The 19,771-nt window shown below is 43.1% G+C and overlaps 1 protein-coding gene across 2 annotated transcripts; it reads left to right on the top strand.

Annotated features, from left to right (window-relative positions):
• The first annotated feature begins 1,006 nt into the window (after window positions 1-1,006).
• LOC306943974 (protein zyg-11 homolog) lies at window positions 1,007-18,850 on the top strand. 2 transcript variants are annotated; one of them, XM_079530556.1, is made up of 14 exons: window positions 1,007-1,066; window positions 2,920-3,085; window positions 4,332-5,158; window positions 5,860-6,000; window positions 7,872-8,048; window positions 9,368-9,432; window positions 9,819-9,918; window positions 10,513-10,563; window positions 11,587-11,748; window positions 12,766-12,813; window positions 14,220-14,420; window positions 15,166-15,218; window positions 16,577-16,674; window positions 17,630-18,850. In XM_079530556.1, the coding sequence occupies exons 1-14, from the start codon at window positions 1,052-1,054 to the stop codon at window positions 17,788-17,790; spliced, it is 2,265 nt and encodes a 754-aa protein (XP_079386682.1). In that variant the 5' UTR covers window positions 1,007-1,051; the 3' UTR covers window positions 17,791-18,850. The 2 variants fall into 2 exon arrangements, with proteins under 2 accessions (XP_079386682.1, XP_079386683.1); XM_079530557.1 differs by having other exon boundaries at window positions 1,007-1,206.
• Window positions 18,851-19,771: the final 921 nt, after the last annotated feature.

The raw sequence follows: 19,771 nt of genomic DNA, 5'->3' as shown, positions 1-19,771 counted from the left end.
CTATAACAGGCCGTTGAGGAATATTTGGGGCAGAGGTTCGTCGTTGGCATCCAGGGAGTGTGTGTGCAAAGTTTGGCATGGATCGGGCCAACGGTGGCGAAGATTAGCTGGTAACGGACGGACGGAAGGAAGGACGGACGGACACACACACACACACACGGACGGACGGAGTGCAAAACATACTCTCTCCCCATGCCTTCGGCCTGGTGGAGACAATGATAGTCCTGCGGTGTTCACATGCATCATTGGGGCACGAACAAAGATGGAAGATATTTTACAGGTCTCTTGTTGAGTTCGCCGGCCCCTCCTTGTGGCTAAACGAGTTACTTACTTGCTCAGTTGTGCTTGTAGCCATGAACATTATGTTGCCACTGCCACTTAATTAGTGTGGTATAAAAAAGTCAGTTAACGACAGGCGTAAAAACTAAAAAGTATACACTGCAGCACGGCCCGCACGATAATAATAATAATAATAATAATAATAATAATAATAATAATAATTATTATTATTATTATTATAACTACAACATTTGTTATCTGCTCATATCAACATCAACAGCTTTAAAGGGCAATTACAGATCAACACATAATGCCTGAAAAAGTCTACGGCTACAGATATAGGTTAATATTATTAGCCACATATAACCTACTTCTAATAATAGTAATAATACAATTAATGAATACATTAAGAACAAATATATATTTTAAATAAATAACAACCACACAAACTGCAATAATAAATAGACCTACCGTATGCATGTCACACATGGCCAGGGGGGGGGGGGGTAGCTTTGGTCTAGCCTGGTTAATAAACCAGACTAATATCGCAATTTTTTTTGCCAACGGCTGATTCGGTCTGGTTTATTAACCAGGCTAGCTTTGGTCAGGGACGTTGCCTTTTAGGACGTTGCACGCAAGGCTCTGGTTGCACGTTTTCATTTCGTGACGTCAGAGAAACTGACCAATGAAAAGTGGTGAGTTTGACACTTGCTGTAATCCACAGAAACTGCGTCGACCCCAGGCTCTGACTGACAGCAACTCCACTACAGACATGCTATGTCGCCTGGTAAACAATCCAAATCTCGTAATGGGTTAACGCCGTGCTTCAAGAGATAATACCATTATTTCATTCACAATGCCCATGTTGTTGAGAGTCTACACCGGAGCCTATTTGCTGTTTGCTTGTTTGTTTACGTTCTAAACATGGTGAGTTCCCCCCGACCTTCCCACCGCTGACCGCTCCCATAACTGATCGTGTGTTTTATGCGCTCTTGGTGCAAATAGTGGCAAGTTCAAGTTGGCAAGTTGGCAACATGATGCGGTTAATTAATAATACGTGCACTATTAGAGTTACAGACTCCCTTGTGGTCCCCGGCCAGACGTTGACAACAGGTGGATTAGGTGGTTTTAAATGAGCTTACGTGTGTGGATAAAATTAGAAGATTGCAGTTAGAGATCCTATGACATATATCTGTCTTGCCAGAAAGACTGAGGAGAACCAGATGAGAAATCACTGACTGTGTGTGTATCATGACTCATCCATCCGAAATGTTGTATTTTTAAAAATGTATTCTCATCAATACAATGATCTGGTTCCACAGCAGGCCACTCCACATGGTCTAAAATGTAGACCATATGGAGTGGCCAGCTGTGGAATCTATCATTTAGACTCTAAATGATACACTTGATGATACACACAAACATCAAAAAGTGTGACTCCTCACCCTCCTTCAAAACCATGATAAAAGAGCACCCCCCCAAAAAAAGAACCCAAAAATCAGACCCACCTGAATTCTGAAGTGAGTGATGCTGTTGGGGTGGCTGACGATTGGTTGTCGTACTTTTGGCTGTCTGTCTATTGGTTCTGTACTTCATAGTACTGTACTGTACTGTACTCTGTACTGTACTGTACTCCGTAGTACTGTACTGTACTTTTGTTCGTAGTACTGTACAGTACTGTCTGTACTGTACTGTTCTTTGTAGTACTGTACTGTTCTTCGTAGTACTGTACTGTACTGTACTGTACTGTTCTTCGTAGTACTGTACTGTGCTTCGTAGTACTGTACTGTACTGTTCTTTGTAGTACTGTACTGTACTTCGTAGTACTGTACTATTCTTCGTAGTACTGTACTGTACTTCGTAGTACTGTACTGTTCTTCGTAGTACTGTACTGTTCTTCGTAGTACTGTACTGTACTGTTCTTCGTAGTACTGTACTGTGCTTTGTAGTACTGTACTGTACTGTTCTTTGTAGTACTGTACTGTACTTCGTAGTACTGTACTGTTCTTCGTAGTACTGTACTGTACTTCGTAGTGCTGTACTGTATTGTTCTTCGTAGTACTGTACTGTTGTGAGCTTGTAGAGCTGTTATTACTGTACTGTACTGTACTTCATACTGTACTGGAATGTACTTCTGTTGAGTGCCACTTTGTCACGTGTTGTGCACGGCAATACGTTATGAGCTTGTACATCTGAGAACAAAAAAAATCTGTACTGTACTGTACTTCTCCCTGGTGTGTGTGTGTGTGTGTGTGTGTGTGTGTGTGTGTGTGTGTGTGTGTGTGTGTGTTGCAGCTACGTACACATACATACACGTATGTACGTACGCATACACGTACGTACGCATACATGCACACATAGCTCCTCATAGGAGTGGCGCTAGCACCACTCAAAAACATATACATTTATTTGACATACATTTACTGCTACTAGTGTTGACAACTTGTTTATGGTATGTCCTTAAATGTCTCTCTTGATGAATTGAATACACATGACCACAATGGAAACAAGTCAAGCCCTAGGCGGCTTTTACGATTTTTGTGTTATCCTTGTAACAATCATTGTAATATCGTACCACTGTACTATTTGCAACTGTAAACTATAAGTAATCAATCAATCAATCAAACCATGTGCTATCAGGATCCCCCGGACCCCAGGGCGCTGTGTGACCTGTGCCTGGCTCAGGTGTGCTGCCACCTGGACGTTTTGTGTGACAGGAGAGCGGATGGATCCCTTCGCCTCACCCAGGCCCCGATGCTCCCGCAGGAGATGGCCGACCAGCTACTGCAGAAGATGGCGACTGAGGGTAAATTGAATTAGCGGAATGGAAAAGTCTCTGCCAAAATTAGACTGAAAAAGACCCAGTGTAAATAATTACGGATGCCAAGTGAAGTTATGTGATGGATGGCACTGTAGATTCTGTGGAAAACACAGATATTAGATACTACAGACGGATACTGTTCACTTCTCAGCTTCAAAAATGTACTGTGGTCAACCTTGTGAATAAATAAAAAATAATACCAAAGCTAAAAAAGACCTAATTCACAATTTAGACATTTAGAAGATGTCTATTTACAAAGTGTAAAGAGTAAAACGGATCAGAATAAATGGCGTGATCAAACCCTGGTCAACAAACAAACATGGTAAATAGTCATGGAGTGGAGTGCAAAGAAAAACGATTTAAGTGCTACGTAAAGTACAAACATCAAACCTAGCATCATTCTGTCTACAGTAGTAGTAACAACGTGAAATCTTAATAATATTATTAGTATGTGTGGACTAGCGCTCACTCACGTTTAACACCCTTGAAGAGAATCCTCCTTACAGCGACCAAGCAGGCTGAAATGTAAGCACCAACAGGACTAGGCCTATTTTCAGCTAGACTTCTCAAAATCTGTGCCTTGGCCCTTGCCTTCTACTTCATTAAAACACAATGACATGTAACTTCTACCGAAAATGTTGAATTGTTTGATTTTGAAATTAATGGGAACCAATGGCAATCTAGGAAAAACATTGGAAAGTGGTAAACAGTCATGAAAACAAAGTTCCAGTCAATGCACTAAACATGTAAAAACACTATGATCTTTTAATATTAATAAGAGGGTTAAATGAACATTGTATTTGAATCATGTACTACAGTAAATAACTTGAGCTTAGATGCATGTTTTGGACCCCACATTTTACAACCTTGACCTGTGCCAAGGACGTATGCATTGGTCATCATCAAGGATTATAGATGCATGTAATGCAAGCGAACAAGGTTTATATAGGAAAAGCCCAGCCTCAATATATTATCATAAAAACAGTATCTAAAATGGTAAAATCATATTGTAATTGAACTATCAGTCTTCTGTCTTGAGAATGTTGGGGAACAGGATGTACTACGTCTTATTTAACGATGAGCCAGGCACAGAGGAAACTCAAACTCTACAACTCTGACTCATGAAGATGTACTTCATTAGTTGTGAAATGTGCAGGCACAGAGTTACAGACATACATAATAGATATGAGTCACTCCAAATAGTCAATTTTTAACCATCCTACTGTACTAGGACTGCTGAATGACAGAACCATCGGGATCTTCCGCAACTGCAAAGAGCTGCGTCTGCGCCGAGCCGTCATCCGCCACTCTCCACTTGCTGCAGAGTCGTTCCGCCTGGCACTGTGCCCTCACCGGCTCCAGGAGCTGGATGCGTCCTGGGTCTCCGGGGGCCTGACGGGTGCCAACATCCTCTCAGGCCTGGCGTCCAACCCGGAGTGCAGATCCAGCCTGCAGAGGCTCTCTCTGAACGGACTGCACCTGGACTGGGGGAGTCTGAGTGGGGACGGAAACGATGGCGGAGGAGCCTGCGTGGGCTTCAGCTCCCTGCGTGGCCTGAGGACGCTCAGCTTGGCCCAGACCGACCTGACCGATGTCGCCCTGGAGGACGCGTGCTCGCTACCGCAACTGGAGAGCCTCGACATCTCCTGCACGTCCGTCACGGACCTGACGGCCCTCCTGGAGCGCGGGGGCACCCTGAAGGCTTTGATCGCCCACAGCCTTTGGCAGCTGGACATGTCCCCCGCCAGGCTGCTGTTCATCCTCAGCCAGCTCCACACCCTCAGGCACCTGGACTTTTCAGACGACCACTTGGCCACGGCGTCCGCGGGTGGCGGTGACGGCGGGAGGGAGGGGGACGACATGGTGCGTCAGCTGCTGGAGGGCAGCCCGCAGGTCCTTCCCGCCCTCGTTTCACTGGACGTGTCGGGGCGGAAGGGGATCGCGGAGGCCGAGGTCAAGGCGTTCGTGGAGGCTAGGAGTGGGCTGGTCTTCCTGGGCCTGCTGGCCACGGGCGCCAGCTCCTGTGATGTCCTCCTGTCTTCGCGGAGCACTTTGAAAGTAAACCGCTTCACCTACTGTATATCATACTGTTAACCCATTTAGACCTGTTACATCTACTGTATAAGTTGTTATGCCTTTCAAGCTGGGAAGGCCTATAGTTGTTGCTATATAACGCTGTTGTCGTCGGGCAGAAACCTTATTTCCTTATTCTTTGGTAAATGAACACCATACTTGATCATACTGAGCAATGAGCATACTTTTGAATCCTGAAAAGTAACTGTGTTGGACATATGAGGAATGAGGTTTCCACCCGACAGAAGATACATATAGCAAGTTTTTGTAGGTAGGATTTAGATGGAGTTTTTAGAATAGGCCTCAGGTCTAAATGGGATTGAGTATAGTGTTGTGGGTGTTAACATATTGTCTTGTTTACTCGTCTTGTTTTAGTCCTTTCTGATATGCATCACATCAACACGTAAGAGAACCCCAGAGATTATCTCTGTTTTAGACATGAGGTCAAGCTACACTTGAGTTTCACTTGTCGTTTAGTTTATTTGCAGTTTTGCACATACATTTTTAAAACATGATGATTGGAAAGGAACAAAATCTAAATCAAAACATGACATGTCGTTGTGCTTGGACTGATGTGTATTTCGTGGGTCTTGCTGTAAGGTGCTCAAACGCTGTGTGTCCAGGTGACAGGGGGCGCCAATGAGAGCCAGCTCTGTGTGTAAGGTGCTCAACCGCTGTGTGTCCAGGTGACAGGGGGCGCCAATGAGAGCCAGCTCTGTGAGGCCCTCAAGAGGTATAGAGAGAGGGAGTGTTTTGTACGAGAAGCCCTGGTCCAGCTCTACACCTTGACCACCGACATGGAAAAACCCCGACCAGATCTCCTCAAGGTACCACAAACTCCTTCACATGACACAACACACTCGCATGACAGCAGAACAGGTTAGAATGTTGTTATTATTTACGATTGTACAATGAATAGTAAATATATAGGCTATTTGTATTTATCGATTTTGTCGCAACCATAGAACAAGATTCCTTTACAGGATCTCCTCACTGGTCAACAAAAACACCTTGAAGACCTTAACAGGAGCCCTTGTACAGGGTTTATTTGACTATGCATGCACCTCCTGGTACCACAGCACCTCAAAGGCCCTTAAAACCAGGCTCCAGACTTCCCAAAACAAACTGGTCAGGCTCCTACTTGACCTCGCCCCCCGAACCCACCTCACCCCTGCCCACTTCGACAGGCTGGAATGGCTTAGGGTCGACGACAGAGTACAGCATCTTGCAATGGGTCTGGTCCACAAGATTCGATACACCACCAAGATACCCATGTACCTGTCTAGATACTTCCTTAATGTTAACGAAGTCCACACCCACAACACCAGAGGGAGTGCAACGAACCATGTACAACCCAGATTCGGCACAAACAAGGGACTAAATTCTTTTCGCTCCTATGCCACCAAAATGTGGAACGCCCTACCAACTGTCATTAAGACATGCGAATCCCTTGACTCCTTCAAAACCGCTCTAAAGGGCACCTACGGACGGCTGCAATTCGAAACTGGCCCCTGTAAAATCGGAATCCTTCAAACACGAACGCAAGGACAACACAAGAGACGGTCGCGGCCACACAGCCAACTCAAGGTACGGCCACGGAGCCGACTTGGGGACCCAACACAAGAGGCGGTCACGGCCACACAGCCAACTCAAGGTACGGCCACGGAGCCGACTTGGGGACCCAACGCAGCTCCTCCAAGGAAAACAAACAAATTAACGGAGCTGAACGTGAATCCCCCCCACCGCCCACCCATTTTCTTCCCTCACTGTATATGTTTCTTTTCCCTTTTTACCTCCTTTATGATGAATTCCTGTTCTGTCTATATAGAAGTGTCTATTTGTACGTCTCTAAATGTTTTTGATGATTTGAACATGGTGGACCCTATTGGAAACAAGTGTAATGCTTAATTGGGTCGTCCACTCACAGTTAACAGCCTTTGTATTGAGTTTGTGCTTGAAATGTACTGTTATTCTGCAAACTGTTAATAAATTCTTCAATCAATCAATCAATCAGGCCTTCGTCAGCGTATAAACCTCCTAGGCGGAACTATATATATTTTTTACGGGCATCATTGATTTGATTATGCAAATCACGTGATTATAATTACAACCATTCATTCAATACCCCTTGTAAATTAACATACAATTTACTAGTAAATACACAAATTACACAAATCCCACCAGAAACGGCAACCAGAGCCTTTTATAAGACACAGTTCATCAATTCCTCATTTAGTCCTCTTGGGAATCCAGTGAATCCAGTACTCTTCTCTTTGTAAAAAAATAACCTATCTCTGTCTTCTCCTGTTTTAAGTGGTTCACTACTTCTATACCACATACAACCACAATTAAGTCTCTGCTGGTGGCCACTAAACCAGTACACTCATTGGTTAAAGGACAATACTAGTACAATTTTGACTTCTAGCCATTAGAAAATGTACACACCAACAAGGTTTATGTAACTATCAGGCTGATGTTGACAATGACACCTACAGTAGTAACACTGGTATGTTCTGTCCTTTTACTTGTTACAATTAAAGTCTAGTGCCCGGTTTTAAACCAGTCCTTGGTAAACCAGTTGTTAAGGTTCAGGGAACAATATCACCAGCCATTCTGGTGTTCAAACCAGTACACCTGCTTATGGGTTTGTCAACCCCTGCATGTGTATGTGTAACCCCTCCTGCCCATGTCTTTTTAGCTGGTTCTCGATGGAATGCAGAGTCACAGCACCTCAGTGCACGTGCAGCTGGTGTCCACGGCGTGTGTGTTCAACTTGACCACCCATGGCATGTCAGAGTCCATGTCTGTTGGCCTGGTCAGCCGCACTGTTGCCCAGCTGCTCTGCGCCATGAAGAACTTCCCCAACCACAAACAGGCAAGGACTTGTGGGGAATATTTTAGGGGCTAACCACACAAGCCTGATGCTTTCGTACGCTGAAAATAGCAGATGTCCAAGCTCGTAGTTCAGCCATTTCGCTGCGCAACAATGGCACATGATAAGCATTCATTTTTACGAGTTTCTCCCTTTTTTGGGGGGGGGGGGGGCTGTGGGGAGGTGGCGCTGTCATGCATTTGAGCCCAGCCCAGGTGATATGTGTCCTCAACACTCGGCTGTCTGTTAGTGTTACTCGACAATAATGACATATTTTTTCCTGAAAAGTCTATCATTTATTTGGAGCAACGTGTCAAACGATCATTCAATTGTAATGTTATGTATAAATGAGCCCTAAGGGTCTCCTTTTCTGTATTTGCAGTGTAAATTGACAGGAACAAGTGTTCAAAACCTTACCACAGATTGTGTGCTGCTGCTATCCTTCAGTCATCACCGGACCTTGCCTAAATATTTACCGGTCATGCTGTTGCATGTGGGTTACCCAGCTGATTGTGCCTCTTTCGTATAACAAGGCTTAGGTCACTCTTATGTTTTGCTAGTGTTTAGTTGTGGCATACGTACTGTAATTATGGAAGTGAGGGAACAGTACAGTACATGAAAGTGCTGTGCTATACATACAAGGCATAGGGGACATTTGTGGGGGATGTCAATTTAAGAGGAAATGTGGAGAAAAATAAACAACAGTTTACCTGGCTGTCACAGTATATGGGTATGCTTTGTGTACGACGAATAGCTAAAATAGCAGAGCTACAAGCACAGAATATGACACACCATGTTGCATTGTGAGTCTGTAGATCTGCTATTTTTGAGTGGTGTAAACCACTCCTACAACTGGCTTTGTTAGTGCGCAAAAAATGAGCATGGTTGCTATGTTCACCCTGTTCACCCGGGTGAACAGGGTTTTTTTTCTGTGCAGAAAAAATGAGCATGGTTGCTATGTTCACCCTGTTCACCCGGGTGTGATTTCATTACGTCAGACATGATTTCATTACGTCAGACAGGCTATATAAGACCTTACACCACTCAGTTCACACGGGTGTGATTTTTTTGTATTTAGTTGGGAACAAGGAAAGAGGTACCATTTTAAAAGGTTAGAAGAGATAATGGATGCACATCCTAATTAAAGACAACGGCAGCAGATCAATAGTGAAGAAGAATGAAGTCTGCAGACTCTGCACACTGGTTCTCAGCTCTGCTACTTTATTGCTGCTTTTTTTCTACATATGATGAATGAAATATATAACCTGCCATGTCTTGACTCCATGGCTGATCTGTTGTGGAAACGTTGTCCTTTCCTACAGGTGCAGAAGAACTGTCTGCTGGCACTGTGCAGTGACTACATCCTGCAGGAGGTCCCGTTTGACAAGTCAGTTCACTTTATAGAAGTTACGTTATGGGAGGTTTTATAACACCACAACTCATTTTGTCATTGCAGTGTTCTCCCATGATCTCATAATAGAGTTCATCTGTGTTTTCCCTTCCTGCTATAAGAAATGAGTACTTGATCCAACTGCAAACAGTCAAACCGGTCTTAAAATGTAAATAAAGATCAAAAGGTTTTGTGAGATGTAACAATAAACCTGAACTCTCGTCCTGATCTGTCAGGGTCCTGTTTCTGTTGCATTATAGTCGCGCTCTCGGGTTAAACCTTGTATGTGCAAAACTGTTACTTTTCCCTACAGTGACAATAATATTAATAAATACATTGTATTGTTTTGTACTAATGTGGTCTAACACATATCCATGGTTCAGGTATTTAGCAGTCAAGCTGGTGATGAACTGGCTGAGTAGCCATGAGGATCCCACACTGCAGAGGATGGCTGTGGCTGTCATCTCCATTCTGGTGTCCAAGGTCAGGACACTGTGATGTGTGTTGTCATTTTACCTGCACTCAAGGACAGTTTAATTATGCATCACTTGTTTACTCCCATCTGATACACAGCTGTAAGCCATTAAGACTCGGAGAGCATCTGTGTAACCACTTTAAGCATTATTTATACTTCAGCTAGAATCAGCCTCAGGTCTATTGTGCATGGGTGAAAACGGTCCAACATTATTATTAAGCTCACAGCTCATTGTATTCCATTCTTCATTCAATAAAGTACAGGGCTTACTTGGTTAAAACCCAATGTGCTATTAATGTTGACATTGACATCCAATTTATAAGAATACGGACATACGGTACCTGGTTAAACATATTTTTTGATGACATGGAATTATAATGACCTATTTCCAAACACCTGAAAAGCAGAAATGATTCAAATATGAGTCATACTCATAGTAGTACATCATCACAGCTGCCTTGACTGTAATATGTCAAGATAATGTTCCACATGACTAACCAGAAGTCGTAACCCTGACCAGAGATAATCCCAGTGTTTGATGGCCTTTATAATTGTTTTTTGGCCAGACTTGACAGCACTGATATGTCTTTCTTCTGGTGCAGCTATCAACAGCAGAGACGGCACAGCTGGGCTCTGACATCTTCATTATGAAGGTATGGTCACTCTGGCATTTCAAACGCAAGCAGGTGTTTCATTTCAGCCTCACACAGTCTGCAGCGGCGAGCGGGGAGAATGTATGATGTACGTGCATGTGATTAATCTTGCTTGAGTTACTATCTCCCAAGGTCTTCTTTCCTCTGTATCTCTCCTGTGCATACACTCACGCACACACACGTGCACGCACACACACAGCTTTCCATTACATTCACGTCATTCATCACCATCCACTGTCACTTGCTCCATTCCGCCGATGACCGAGTCATTCTCTGTCTGCGTCTTTGTCCTGTTACACAATACCTATCTGTTTCTTTCCCTTTTTTCCCCCATAACAATCCTGTATCTCTCTCTGCTAATGTTATTCTGGTTTGTTTAGAATTTGTAAAAACAAAAAAGGGGGAAGGGTCTTCCTATTTTATCGTTCACCAATCGTACACCCAAATCCACATAAGGGAATTAATCACTTTCAAGTGTGCGTCTCTATGTCATTAATTGTTTCAAAAACTCAATTTTTCAAAAAGGCCAAAAAAGAGCCGATCTATCACCTAACATTGTAACCTTTAGGTTGGCTATTTTCACTAGTAATTGTACAACAACATATTTAGGGCTTATATAATTTAGTAGGTTAGCCAATATACTTTGTGTATCAACAAATGTGTATCTCTTTCCTCTCACTGTTATATGAGATACAGTAGATGGATAGATACATACATACAGGCGGGCCCCTGCATTTATGATGAGGAAACCCTGTGTAGCTGGGGTTTAACATTGAGCGCTCGTTTGCACTTCTGCAAATGCGGAGAGCGTTCTTCCGGGTGCTTCAAAACGCCACTGAGCAACTTCCATTGAAATGAATAGCAGGGGGGGGGGGGGGGGGGGCGGAGCTGTGTTCCGGTCCTCCCTCTATCCTTTATAACTCTATGGCTGTATCTCTCCCTCCTTCTTCGTAGTGTTGAACTACTCTCATCATCTCTCCCCCCCCCCCCCCCTTTCCCTCCCTCCCTCCCTCCCTCCCACAGCAGCTGATGGGCATCGTGCAGCAGAAGGCAATGGGGCGAGTGGTGGACACCACTCTGAAGTTCGCCCTCAGTGCCCTGTGGAACCTGACGGACGAAACGCCCGCCGCAGCCCGACACTTCATCCAGTGCCAGGGCCTGGAGCTCTACGAGGAGGTGTTGGAGGTGTGAACTTGGAGCTATGGAACAAACCTAATGACGCACGCTGCACAGCAGCACCAATGCACGCACATTATGCAGCACATGCAAATAGAGATGGGACGATATGAACATTACATCAAATATTGGGATTAACGGTATTATTTTGATAAAATATATGCTTAAAACACAGATTGATTGATTGATTGAAGTATTTATTAACAGTTTGCAGAATTACAGTACATTTCAAGCACAACTCAATACAAAAACTGTTAAAGGGGAATTTCTCCCTAAACCTTTTTTTTACAAAAGTAAGTTGATAATTATGTATATTGACCAAAAATAAATATTAAAAAATAAATAAAGATATAGGGGAGCTGAAGCTGCAGCTGGAGATGAAGCTGGGGCTGGAGGGGTCTAACACTAGAACTCCTATTCAATCGCGCAGTTGTTTTTTGTTTTTTGTTCACATCTGTTCTAGATGATGTGACAGCAACACTCCATGCATTGTTGACACTGCACTCTTCCTGGTCTACGTGAGCTGGTGTTAGACCCCCCCAGCAGCAGCTCCAGCTCCAGCTCCAGCCCCAGCTCCCCTATATCTTTATTTTTATTTTTTATTTTTTTTAACTTAATTTTTATTTGCAGAAAAAAAAATGTTTTGGTCAATATACATAATTATCAACTTACTTTTGTAAAAAAAAGGTTTAGGGAGAAAGTGGACGACACCATCAAGCATTACACTTGTTTACAAGAGGGTCCACCGTTTTCAATTTATCATAACATTTAGAGACGTACAGAGCATTAACAAACACATTATCAAAGGAAATTTGAATCCAATTGAAATTGAGAGGTAGTTCATATAAAACAAAGAGATAATTGTAGAAATTAAAATGTGATCCTACATTTATACTTTAAAGTTGTCTGATAATAATGATAACCGGCTGGCTTGGCAGCCTAGGTGCCCAGACGGTTGAGCTAACCGTCCGGGGCCATTTTACAGTGTTGTTTCCCCTCATGTTTCTTGTGTTTCTTGTATTGCAGACCTACTACAGTGAAGCCGCCATTCAGCAGAAGGTCCTGGGTCTTCTGGTGGGTTTACTGTGCACACTAGACACTACTATATCATTGTTTTCTCCAACAGTTTAATTTCAAGGACCTCCGTAACTATTGAGAGCTGGAACCAAACAAATGGAACCCTTACGGGCCTGTTTGGTTCCATTTGTAAACTCTCCCAAGTTACAGACCTCTAAGGGACCAAGGATCCATTTGGGACCCCCTCAGCCCCCCCTTTGAGAACCACTGCAGTGCTGTATGTTATGGTGTTTGTGTGCTTTGTGTTGGGTGCCAAAAGTAGCGGGACCTCAGACTCCACAGTATTTTTCCATGTTTTCTCCTCGTTCAAGCATGATTTAGGTTGGTAACAGCCTTTTGCCAAGGGGCTGCATTTAATCATCGAGTTTCTATACACCATGATCCATTGTATTCGGACAACTGGAAGCGTTCAAGTTTATCGCCTTGTCAGCTACTTTTTCTATATTCCCAAACATTTTTAAATTAACTTTCCAGCAGGAATAAACATACTGTGGGTCCCCATCGGTACTGTAGGCCCTACAGTACACCCCCTACAGTGTAGGGAGTTTAATGTGGTAATTCTTTTACGGTGTGTGTGTGTGCGTGTGCGTGCGTGCGTGCGCACGTCTAATCTTGCATGATCAGCGGCACATGTCTTGTGCATGCTGCATTGCTGCCAGTTGGCCAAGGAAGTTAAATCTCAGAATATGTTTCACATCCATCCATATATGGGGAAGACTGTTGTCATCCAGTATGATGTCATCATCAGCATAGCATCAGCTCCACAGAGAAGCCAAGGTGTTATTAGACCCTGTCTTGTTTCTGTTCCTGTGAAGTCTCCCTGCGCATCCATTAGGAAATGTAGACCGTTGTCAGGTAGGACAGCAACTGATTGACAAGTAGCCCGTCGTTAGCCTTTCACTGATATCTTGTCAAAAATCGATAAAAAAAACTTTGATTTGATGAAAGTTTCTATTTGAGAAGAATGCAAAAAGAAAGCAAAAATATATAAAATCACACCTGTGTGAAGTGAGGGGCGCTCTAATCATCGTACATCATCGTACATCATCATCAAGAATGGTGGTCCCTTATTGGCCAAGGGTGGCCACCGACATACCCAGCTGATTTGCTCAGACACATATGACGTAAATTCTCCATTCATTGTCAATGGCATTTAATGTTTGTGTTCAGACATCTACACTATAGCTGCTAGGAGGGGCTAGCGCCAAATCAAAAAGATAAACACGAATAACCACTTAAGCTGTGTTTTAAAAGTTTCAAAAAGTTTCAAAAATATCTCTATAGCTCTAAGCTCTATAATAATTGAGACACATAAATTGCCTACACCAATGCCTTCAAAAAAAGTCAAAAATGAATGGCCATTAATTTTTGGCACCATCTTGTCTCTTTGTGGTGTTTTGTAGAACAACATAGCGGAGGTGGAGGAGCTGCAGGCGGAGCTCCTCCACCTCCGCTATGTTGTTCACGTTCTCAGCCTGCTGCGGGACTCCCGGCTGGAGGTGAACGTGCGCTACTTCGCCGGAGGCATCCTGGCACACCTCGCCTCCAGACCAGAGGCCTGGACCCTGGAGGAGGAGCTTCGCACCACCATTCTGAAAGATCTGGTGTGTGTGTGTGTGTGTGTGTGTGTGTGTGTGTGTGTGTGTGTGTGTGTGTGTGTGTGTGTGTGTGTGTGTGTGTGTGTGTGTGTGTGTGTGTGTGTGTGTGTGTGTGTGTGTGTGTGTGTGTGTGTGTGTGTGTGTGTGTGTGTGTGTGTGTGTGTGTGTGTGTGTGTGTGTGTGTGTGTGTGTGTGTCTGTGTGTCTGTCTGTGTGTGTGTGTGTGTGTGTGTCCTAACTATCAGTCAGTGTTGCTTTTAGCAGCACCATTTTGATTTTAATTTAGTCATAGTCTTTGGAATAAAATGTCTAGGTTTAGTCAACTAAATATCATATGATTTTAGTCAACTAAATATCATATGATTTTAGTCGAATAAATCTACAGTTGGTTTTTGTCGTCAAAAATGCATTTTTGCAGGCCTTGATGGCGTTGTAATGGCAGATTTCACACTTGTTCGCATGCTGAAAATAATTGATCTACAAGCACACAACGTGTCGCCCTGCGACGCGTTGTGTGCTTGTAGATCGGCTATTTTCAGAATGCAACAACCCAAGTGCAACCAAGCATAAAATGATCCCTTTGTTTTTATGTAGTTTTCATCAGTGAAAAAGGGTAGTCAACGAACATTTTTCGTCATAGTTTTAATTGACAAAATCAACACTGCTATCAGTCATTTGTCTGGGGACCCCCTCAAGAACGCCACGTTGAGAACAAGTGCTCTAATAATTAGTCGGTCTCTGTGTTGTTACAGCATACCTCCATAATGACATGGACCCCACCTGAGAGAGAGATGGTGTCTTACAGGTGAGAGGGAATCAAAGTGTGATATTGTTCACAAACACACTGTATGTATAATTGGTGTTATTATCCTTCCCCAAATGTCAGGCGGGTGGGTTTCACCACACTTGATGACACAGCAGCCTCCAGAAAGATTATACCAGTGGTTCTCAAACATTTTTGGCTCAGGTCACCCCTATAAATAACGTTTTCATCCACGGCACCCCTGAATTATATAGTTACTTCATAGTACCATATACATTTATGTCATATTATGTTACGTAAATATGTAAAAAGATCAGTATGGCATGAGGGGAAAAAAAGTTAGTTTCCATTACAGATTGAAAATGACTTTATTATTATATTATAATTGACATTTAACCACTTGAACCCCAGCGTCCCTATTCTGGTTGGAACCTTCATGGAAATTAGCGGATCTACAAGCTCACAACGCGTCACATTCCTGTCACAATGTGACGCGCTGTGAGCTTGAAGATCTGCTATTTTTTGTAAGGAGGTCTTACTAAGTGATTATTAAACTGAAGTGATATTGATACATTCCAAATATGATCAAAGTATTCTGCGGCACCTCTGGACTTGCGTCATGGCACCCTAGGGTGTCACGGCACCCACATTGAGAAGCCCTGGATTACCTGGACCACCCTGGATCACAGGAATGTAATAAATACCTCAGACCAGGCACTCGGGAAGGTCCACGTCTTTTTAAAGTCTTTACTAAAGCAGAGCTAAGGCAGAGCATATGAAAGATGTGTATCGTCTTACGCCTACATCAGCGTGGCTAATAATATAGTTTGAAGTACCGTATTCTGACGCCTGTCCAAGAGCACTTGAGGTTTCTGGAATATGCCAAACATTCCAGATACCTGTTTTTCTTCCATTGTTCATATACTTTTAGTGTTATTGATGACTGTTATATGGAATCTCCCTCTTATCTCAGGTTATTATAGTTAAACAAAATAACAAAAACTAGAAGTGACAAAACAGTTTAATTAACTGAAACAAGGCGTTAAAAAAGTGTGTTTACAAAACTAATGTAACTAAAACAACAAAAATCTGATAAAATGCCCTTTGTCAATATTTAATATAAGCCTAATATTTGGAGGGGATATGAAATCTTCCAATATTTTTCTGAACAAAATGACAAAAATAGCGAAATGCAAGCCCACAATATACTATTTTTGAATCTATTCCCATGAGTCATGGGCCATGACTATACCCCATATTACAATAAAAAAAACTAACACTGAAACTAATACAAAACTAAACCAAAACTAAGCTTTAGGGTTAAACTAAACTAGCAAACGTGCTTTAAAAACTAATAACCTTGATCTCACAATAGTCTTCTCTCCCAATGCACCTTGCAGGTCCTTCCGTCCCTTCCTGCCTCTGCTCCAGACATCCCAGTCCGCAGGAGTGCAGCTGTGGGCAGTGTGGGCCATACATCTGGTCAGCAGTCAGAACAGTAAGAGAACATAACATAAACACCCTACCGTGGTGTTGTTTTATTCTGTGAGAGCTGTTCTGCTATGGGTGATATATGTTGGATTTTGCGGATCAACACTTATAAATCATATTAATATTTCGTGTCCGTCTGTTGCCCGGTGGACACATGTGAACCACGATTCTATTTTGGTTGTGAAACTGATCTTTTGGGACTTGAACCATGAGCATTTCTATTCTGGGGTCAGCGAAAATATCAGATCTACAAGCTTGAGCTTGTAGATTTACTATTTTCGGCGAAGATATACTGTATAGTGTATAACGAAAACAGGAGGGGGCCTGTAGAGGCATTGGGAGTGGTTACATTTCAAAATGAGCTTGTCACTGTGAACATTTGACACACAACAGTGTTATACAGATGAGTGTAAGGCGGTTGTAATAAGGGGGTGGTGGGGGAATACTTCCTGTTTTAGAGAGGGACACAGAAACCCTTGTTCTTCGTGTTGAAAGAACTTAATTCCACCTTCTAATCTTCATATATTTTTATTTCCCCTTTTGAGAAAAATAGGCTTCCAGATTAAAGACTTGGTGCATGTCAAGCACTAGGCCAGTGCCATCTGGCATACTATAAAGTACATTATAACAACTGATTTTAACATCTTTAATGCCCCCCCCCCCCCCCCCCCCCCCCACACACACACACACACACACCTTTCTGGAGAAAATATTGTTAAAGACCCCAGAAATGTTTAAAGATCCCCTTTTCACAAACTTAAAAAAATAAAAAGGTTTATCCCCCTGATGTTGAGGCCCAATACTGGCATGCACCTCTATTGAGGCTGAGGCCCCTGGGTGCTGGTCTCAACTGATTTAAATGCCCCTCTTTCTTTCTTTCCTCCTTTCTTTCTCCCCCCCCCCCCCCCCCCCCCCCCCCTCAACTAATTCCCTCTCTCATTTCCCCTCCTCTTATCCTCTAGCTTCACACTATAGCACTATGCTTGAGAAGGAGGGCGTCCTTGAATTTCTGAAGGCGTTGGCTGCGCACGGCGACACGCACAGCGACATAAAAGGCCTGGCAGACACGGTCCTGTGTTTGGTAGGGAAAGACGACGCGTCAGCGGCTGAGCCCTGCTGCTGAGACACGACAGCCAGGCAGACCTTGGGAGCCCAGCCCACGGTGGAAGGACACAGCGACCCTGGCCACTGCATGTTTTCATGGAAGCACTGTGGACACGTGTGCTGCAGGACAGGTAGAACTACATGAGGCAGGAGACACAGTATAACAGTAATGTCAAGGTCAAGGACCACCGAATTAACCCATTATTTAAGACCTGAGGAGATGTACAATGTACGATATTTTTGAATAATGCAGAAATCTAAAATTATGCTTTCCCTGATTTAAATGCGTTCATATTTATTTGGCCACAATAAGACATTTTTGCTAGGGTCTGATTCCAAATGTATAAACATTTGTCAAGATGCTTTTCCAAAATTTCCAAAAAATAGCAAGGCTCACAGCGTGTCACATCGTGACAATTTAAAAAAACCGCATGAATAGAATTTGAATATATTAAATAATTTTATTGGGAACACCCTAAAGGACATCTGGGGGTCCCCGGACCCCTCTTTGAGAAACCGTGTGCTGCACAGTGCAGTGGGGTTTTAGTGTTAGTTAAAATGAGGAGGTACAAAATGTGAATTCTCTTTGAGGAAATAATTTATTGGATTTATGTAGAGATTTGTGCAGTTAAAACGGAGGATAATATGATGTAGCTTGGACACTGCTTGATAGTTGAACTTGTTTACAACAGGCTGGCAGATAAAGGCCTGATTAGTCTTGCACTATTTTTAACAGTGTTGATGTTTTTAATATATATATATATATATCACTTAACAAGGTGTCCCAAATATTGTGGAAGAAGCTGAATGACGTGGATCCCAAAATGGCCACTAGATGGTGCTTTGGCACTGTTGCTTTGACCTCAGGATCTGTGATAATATTGTTGTAGTTCAAGATGACCATACATCTGTAAGTGCTTTCAAATGATCAAACCCCCATTTTCTCCTTCATATGTTTTCGTTCACCTCAGGCTGACACCCTTGCCTTTAAGAGTGCAGCTCAGGTTTCTTACTCAAATCGTGGCTGTTCATTAGGGGCCGATTTTTACGTCTAGTGCTAAATAAAAACATGAAAACGTTTTCTGGATACGGCGTTCATTTCTGTCCAGTTGAGTGAAATGTGAGCTGGTTCTGTACATAAGGCCTTATTATAAAAGAGCCAATTTACTGCAAATTACAGTATGCCTCATGTCTCGGTTTTCCTCTCCTCTCTCCACCTGACAATACCCCCCCACTCATCATCTTCTCACGTATCCTAGATATGACTGAATTCATTATATTTCATGTAATGCCACCGGGCGGGCAGGGCTAACTTGCTCCGAGACATTCCATGGGATCTGATCAAAGTCAGCCTATTAATAATTCCCTTTGAAAGGTGGATTATTATTACCTAACTCGCATTAATATTTAGATTAATTCTTATCGTGTGTGTGTGTGTGTGTGTGTGTGTGTGTGTGTGTGTGTGTGTGTGTGTGTGTGTGTGTGTGTGTGTGTGTGTGTGTGTGTGTGTGTGTGTGTGTGTGTGTGTGTGTGTGTGTGTGTGCATAAAGTTTCTGAAGGAATTAAAAACTGCAACGCGTAAGATTTATGTACTAAAGTTCCTGGGCCCAACGAGTGCTGAACTTTCTACTGCTGAGCTAAGACGTAAAACCCATTTGGGCAGGGGAGAAATTACACCTTGAAATTTGTGCAATACCTATTGTCTACCAGTAGTGGTCCTACTGCACGTCATCATTAACATTCTGGATCAGGGCCCACTTGGCGACCCAGCCAAGGGACCACTTAACACGGCTGCTGTATCAGCTGCTACCGCGTTAAGTGGTCAAATGGCTGGGCCGCATGCATTTTCAGAGCATGTTTATTTTAATGATCAATCAATCAACTGTGTTCTGGCTTTAATCAATGGAATGAACTTGTGAGTTCCTATTTATTGGTAACACTAGTCTGCAGAGTGGTTACTGCAAGTGGACCCCGGCCCACTGGTTGGGAATCACGGTACA

The sequence above is a fragment of the Electrona antarctica genome (assembly GCF_951216825.1).
Source record: "Electrona antarctica genome assembly, chromosome: 19".
Classification (NCBI taxonomy): Eukaryota; Metazoa; Chordata; class Actinopteri; order Myctophiformes; family Myctophidae; genus Electrona; species Electrona antarctica.
This window is presented reverse-complemented; position numbering and strand designations above follow the sequence as displayed.

Bases quoted from the DNA above. Each gene is read 5' to 3' on its own strand.
- LOC306943974 (XM_079530556.1), top strand. The intron at 9,919-10,512 runs GTCAGGACACTG...CTTCTGGTGCAG, and splicing joins TCTCCATTCTGGTGTCCAAG to CTATCAACAGCAGAGACGGC. The intron at 15,219-16,576 runs GTGAGAGGGAAT...TGCACCTTGCAG, and splicing joins AGAGAGATGGTGTCTTACAG to GTCCTTCCGTCCCTTCCTGC.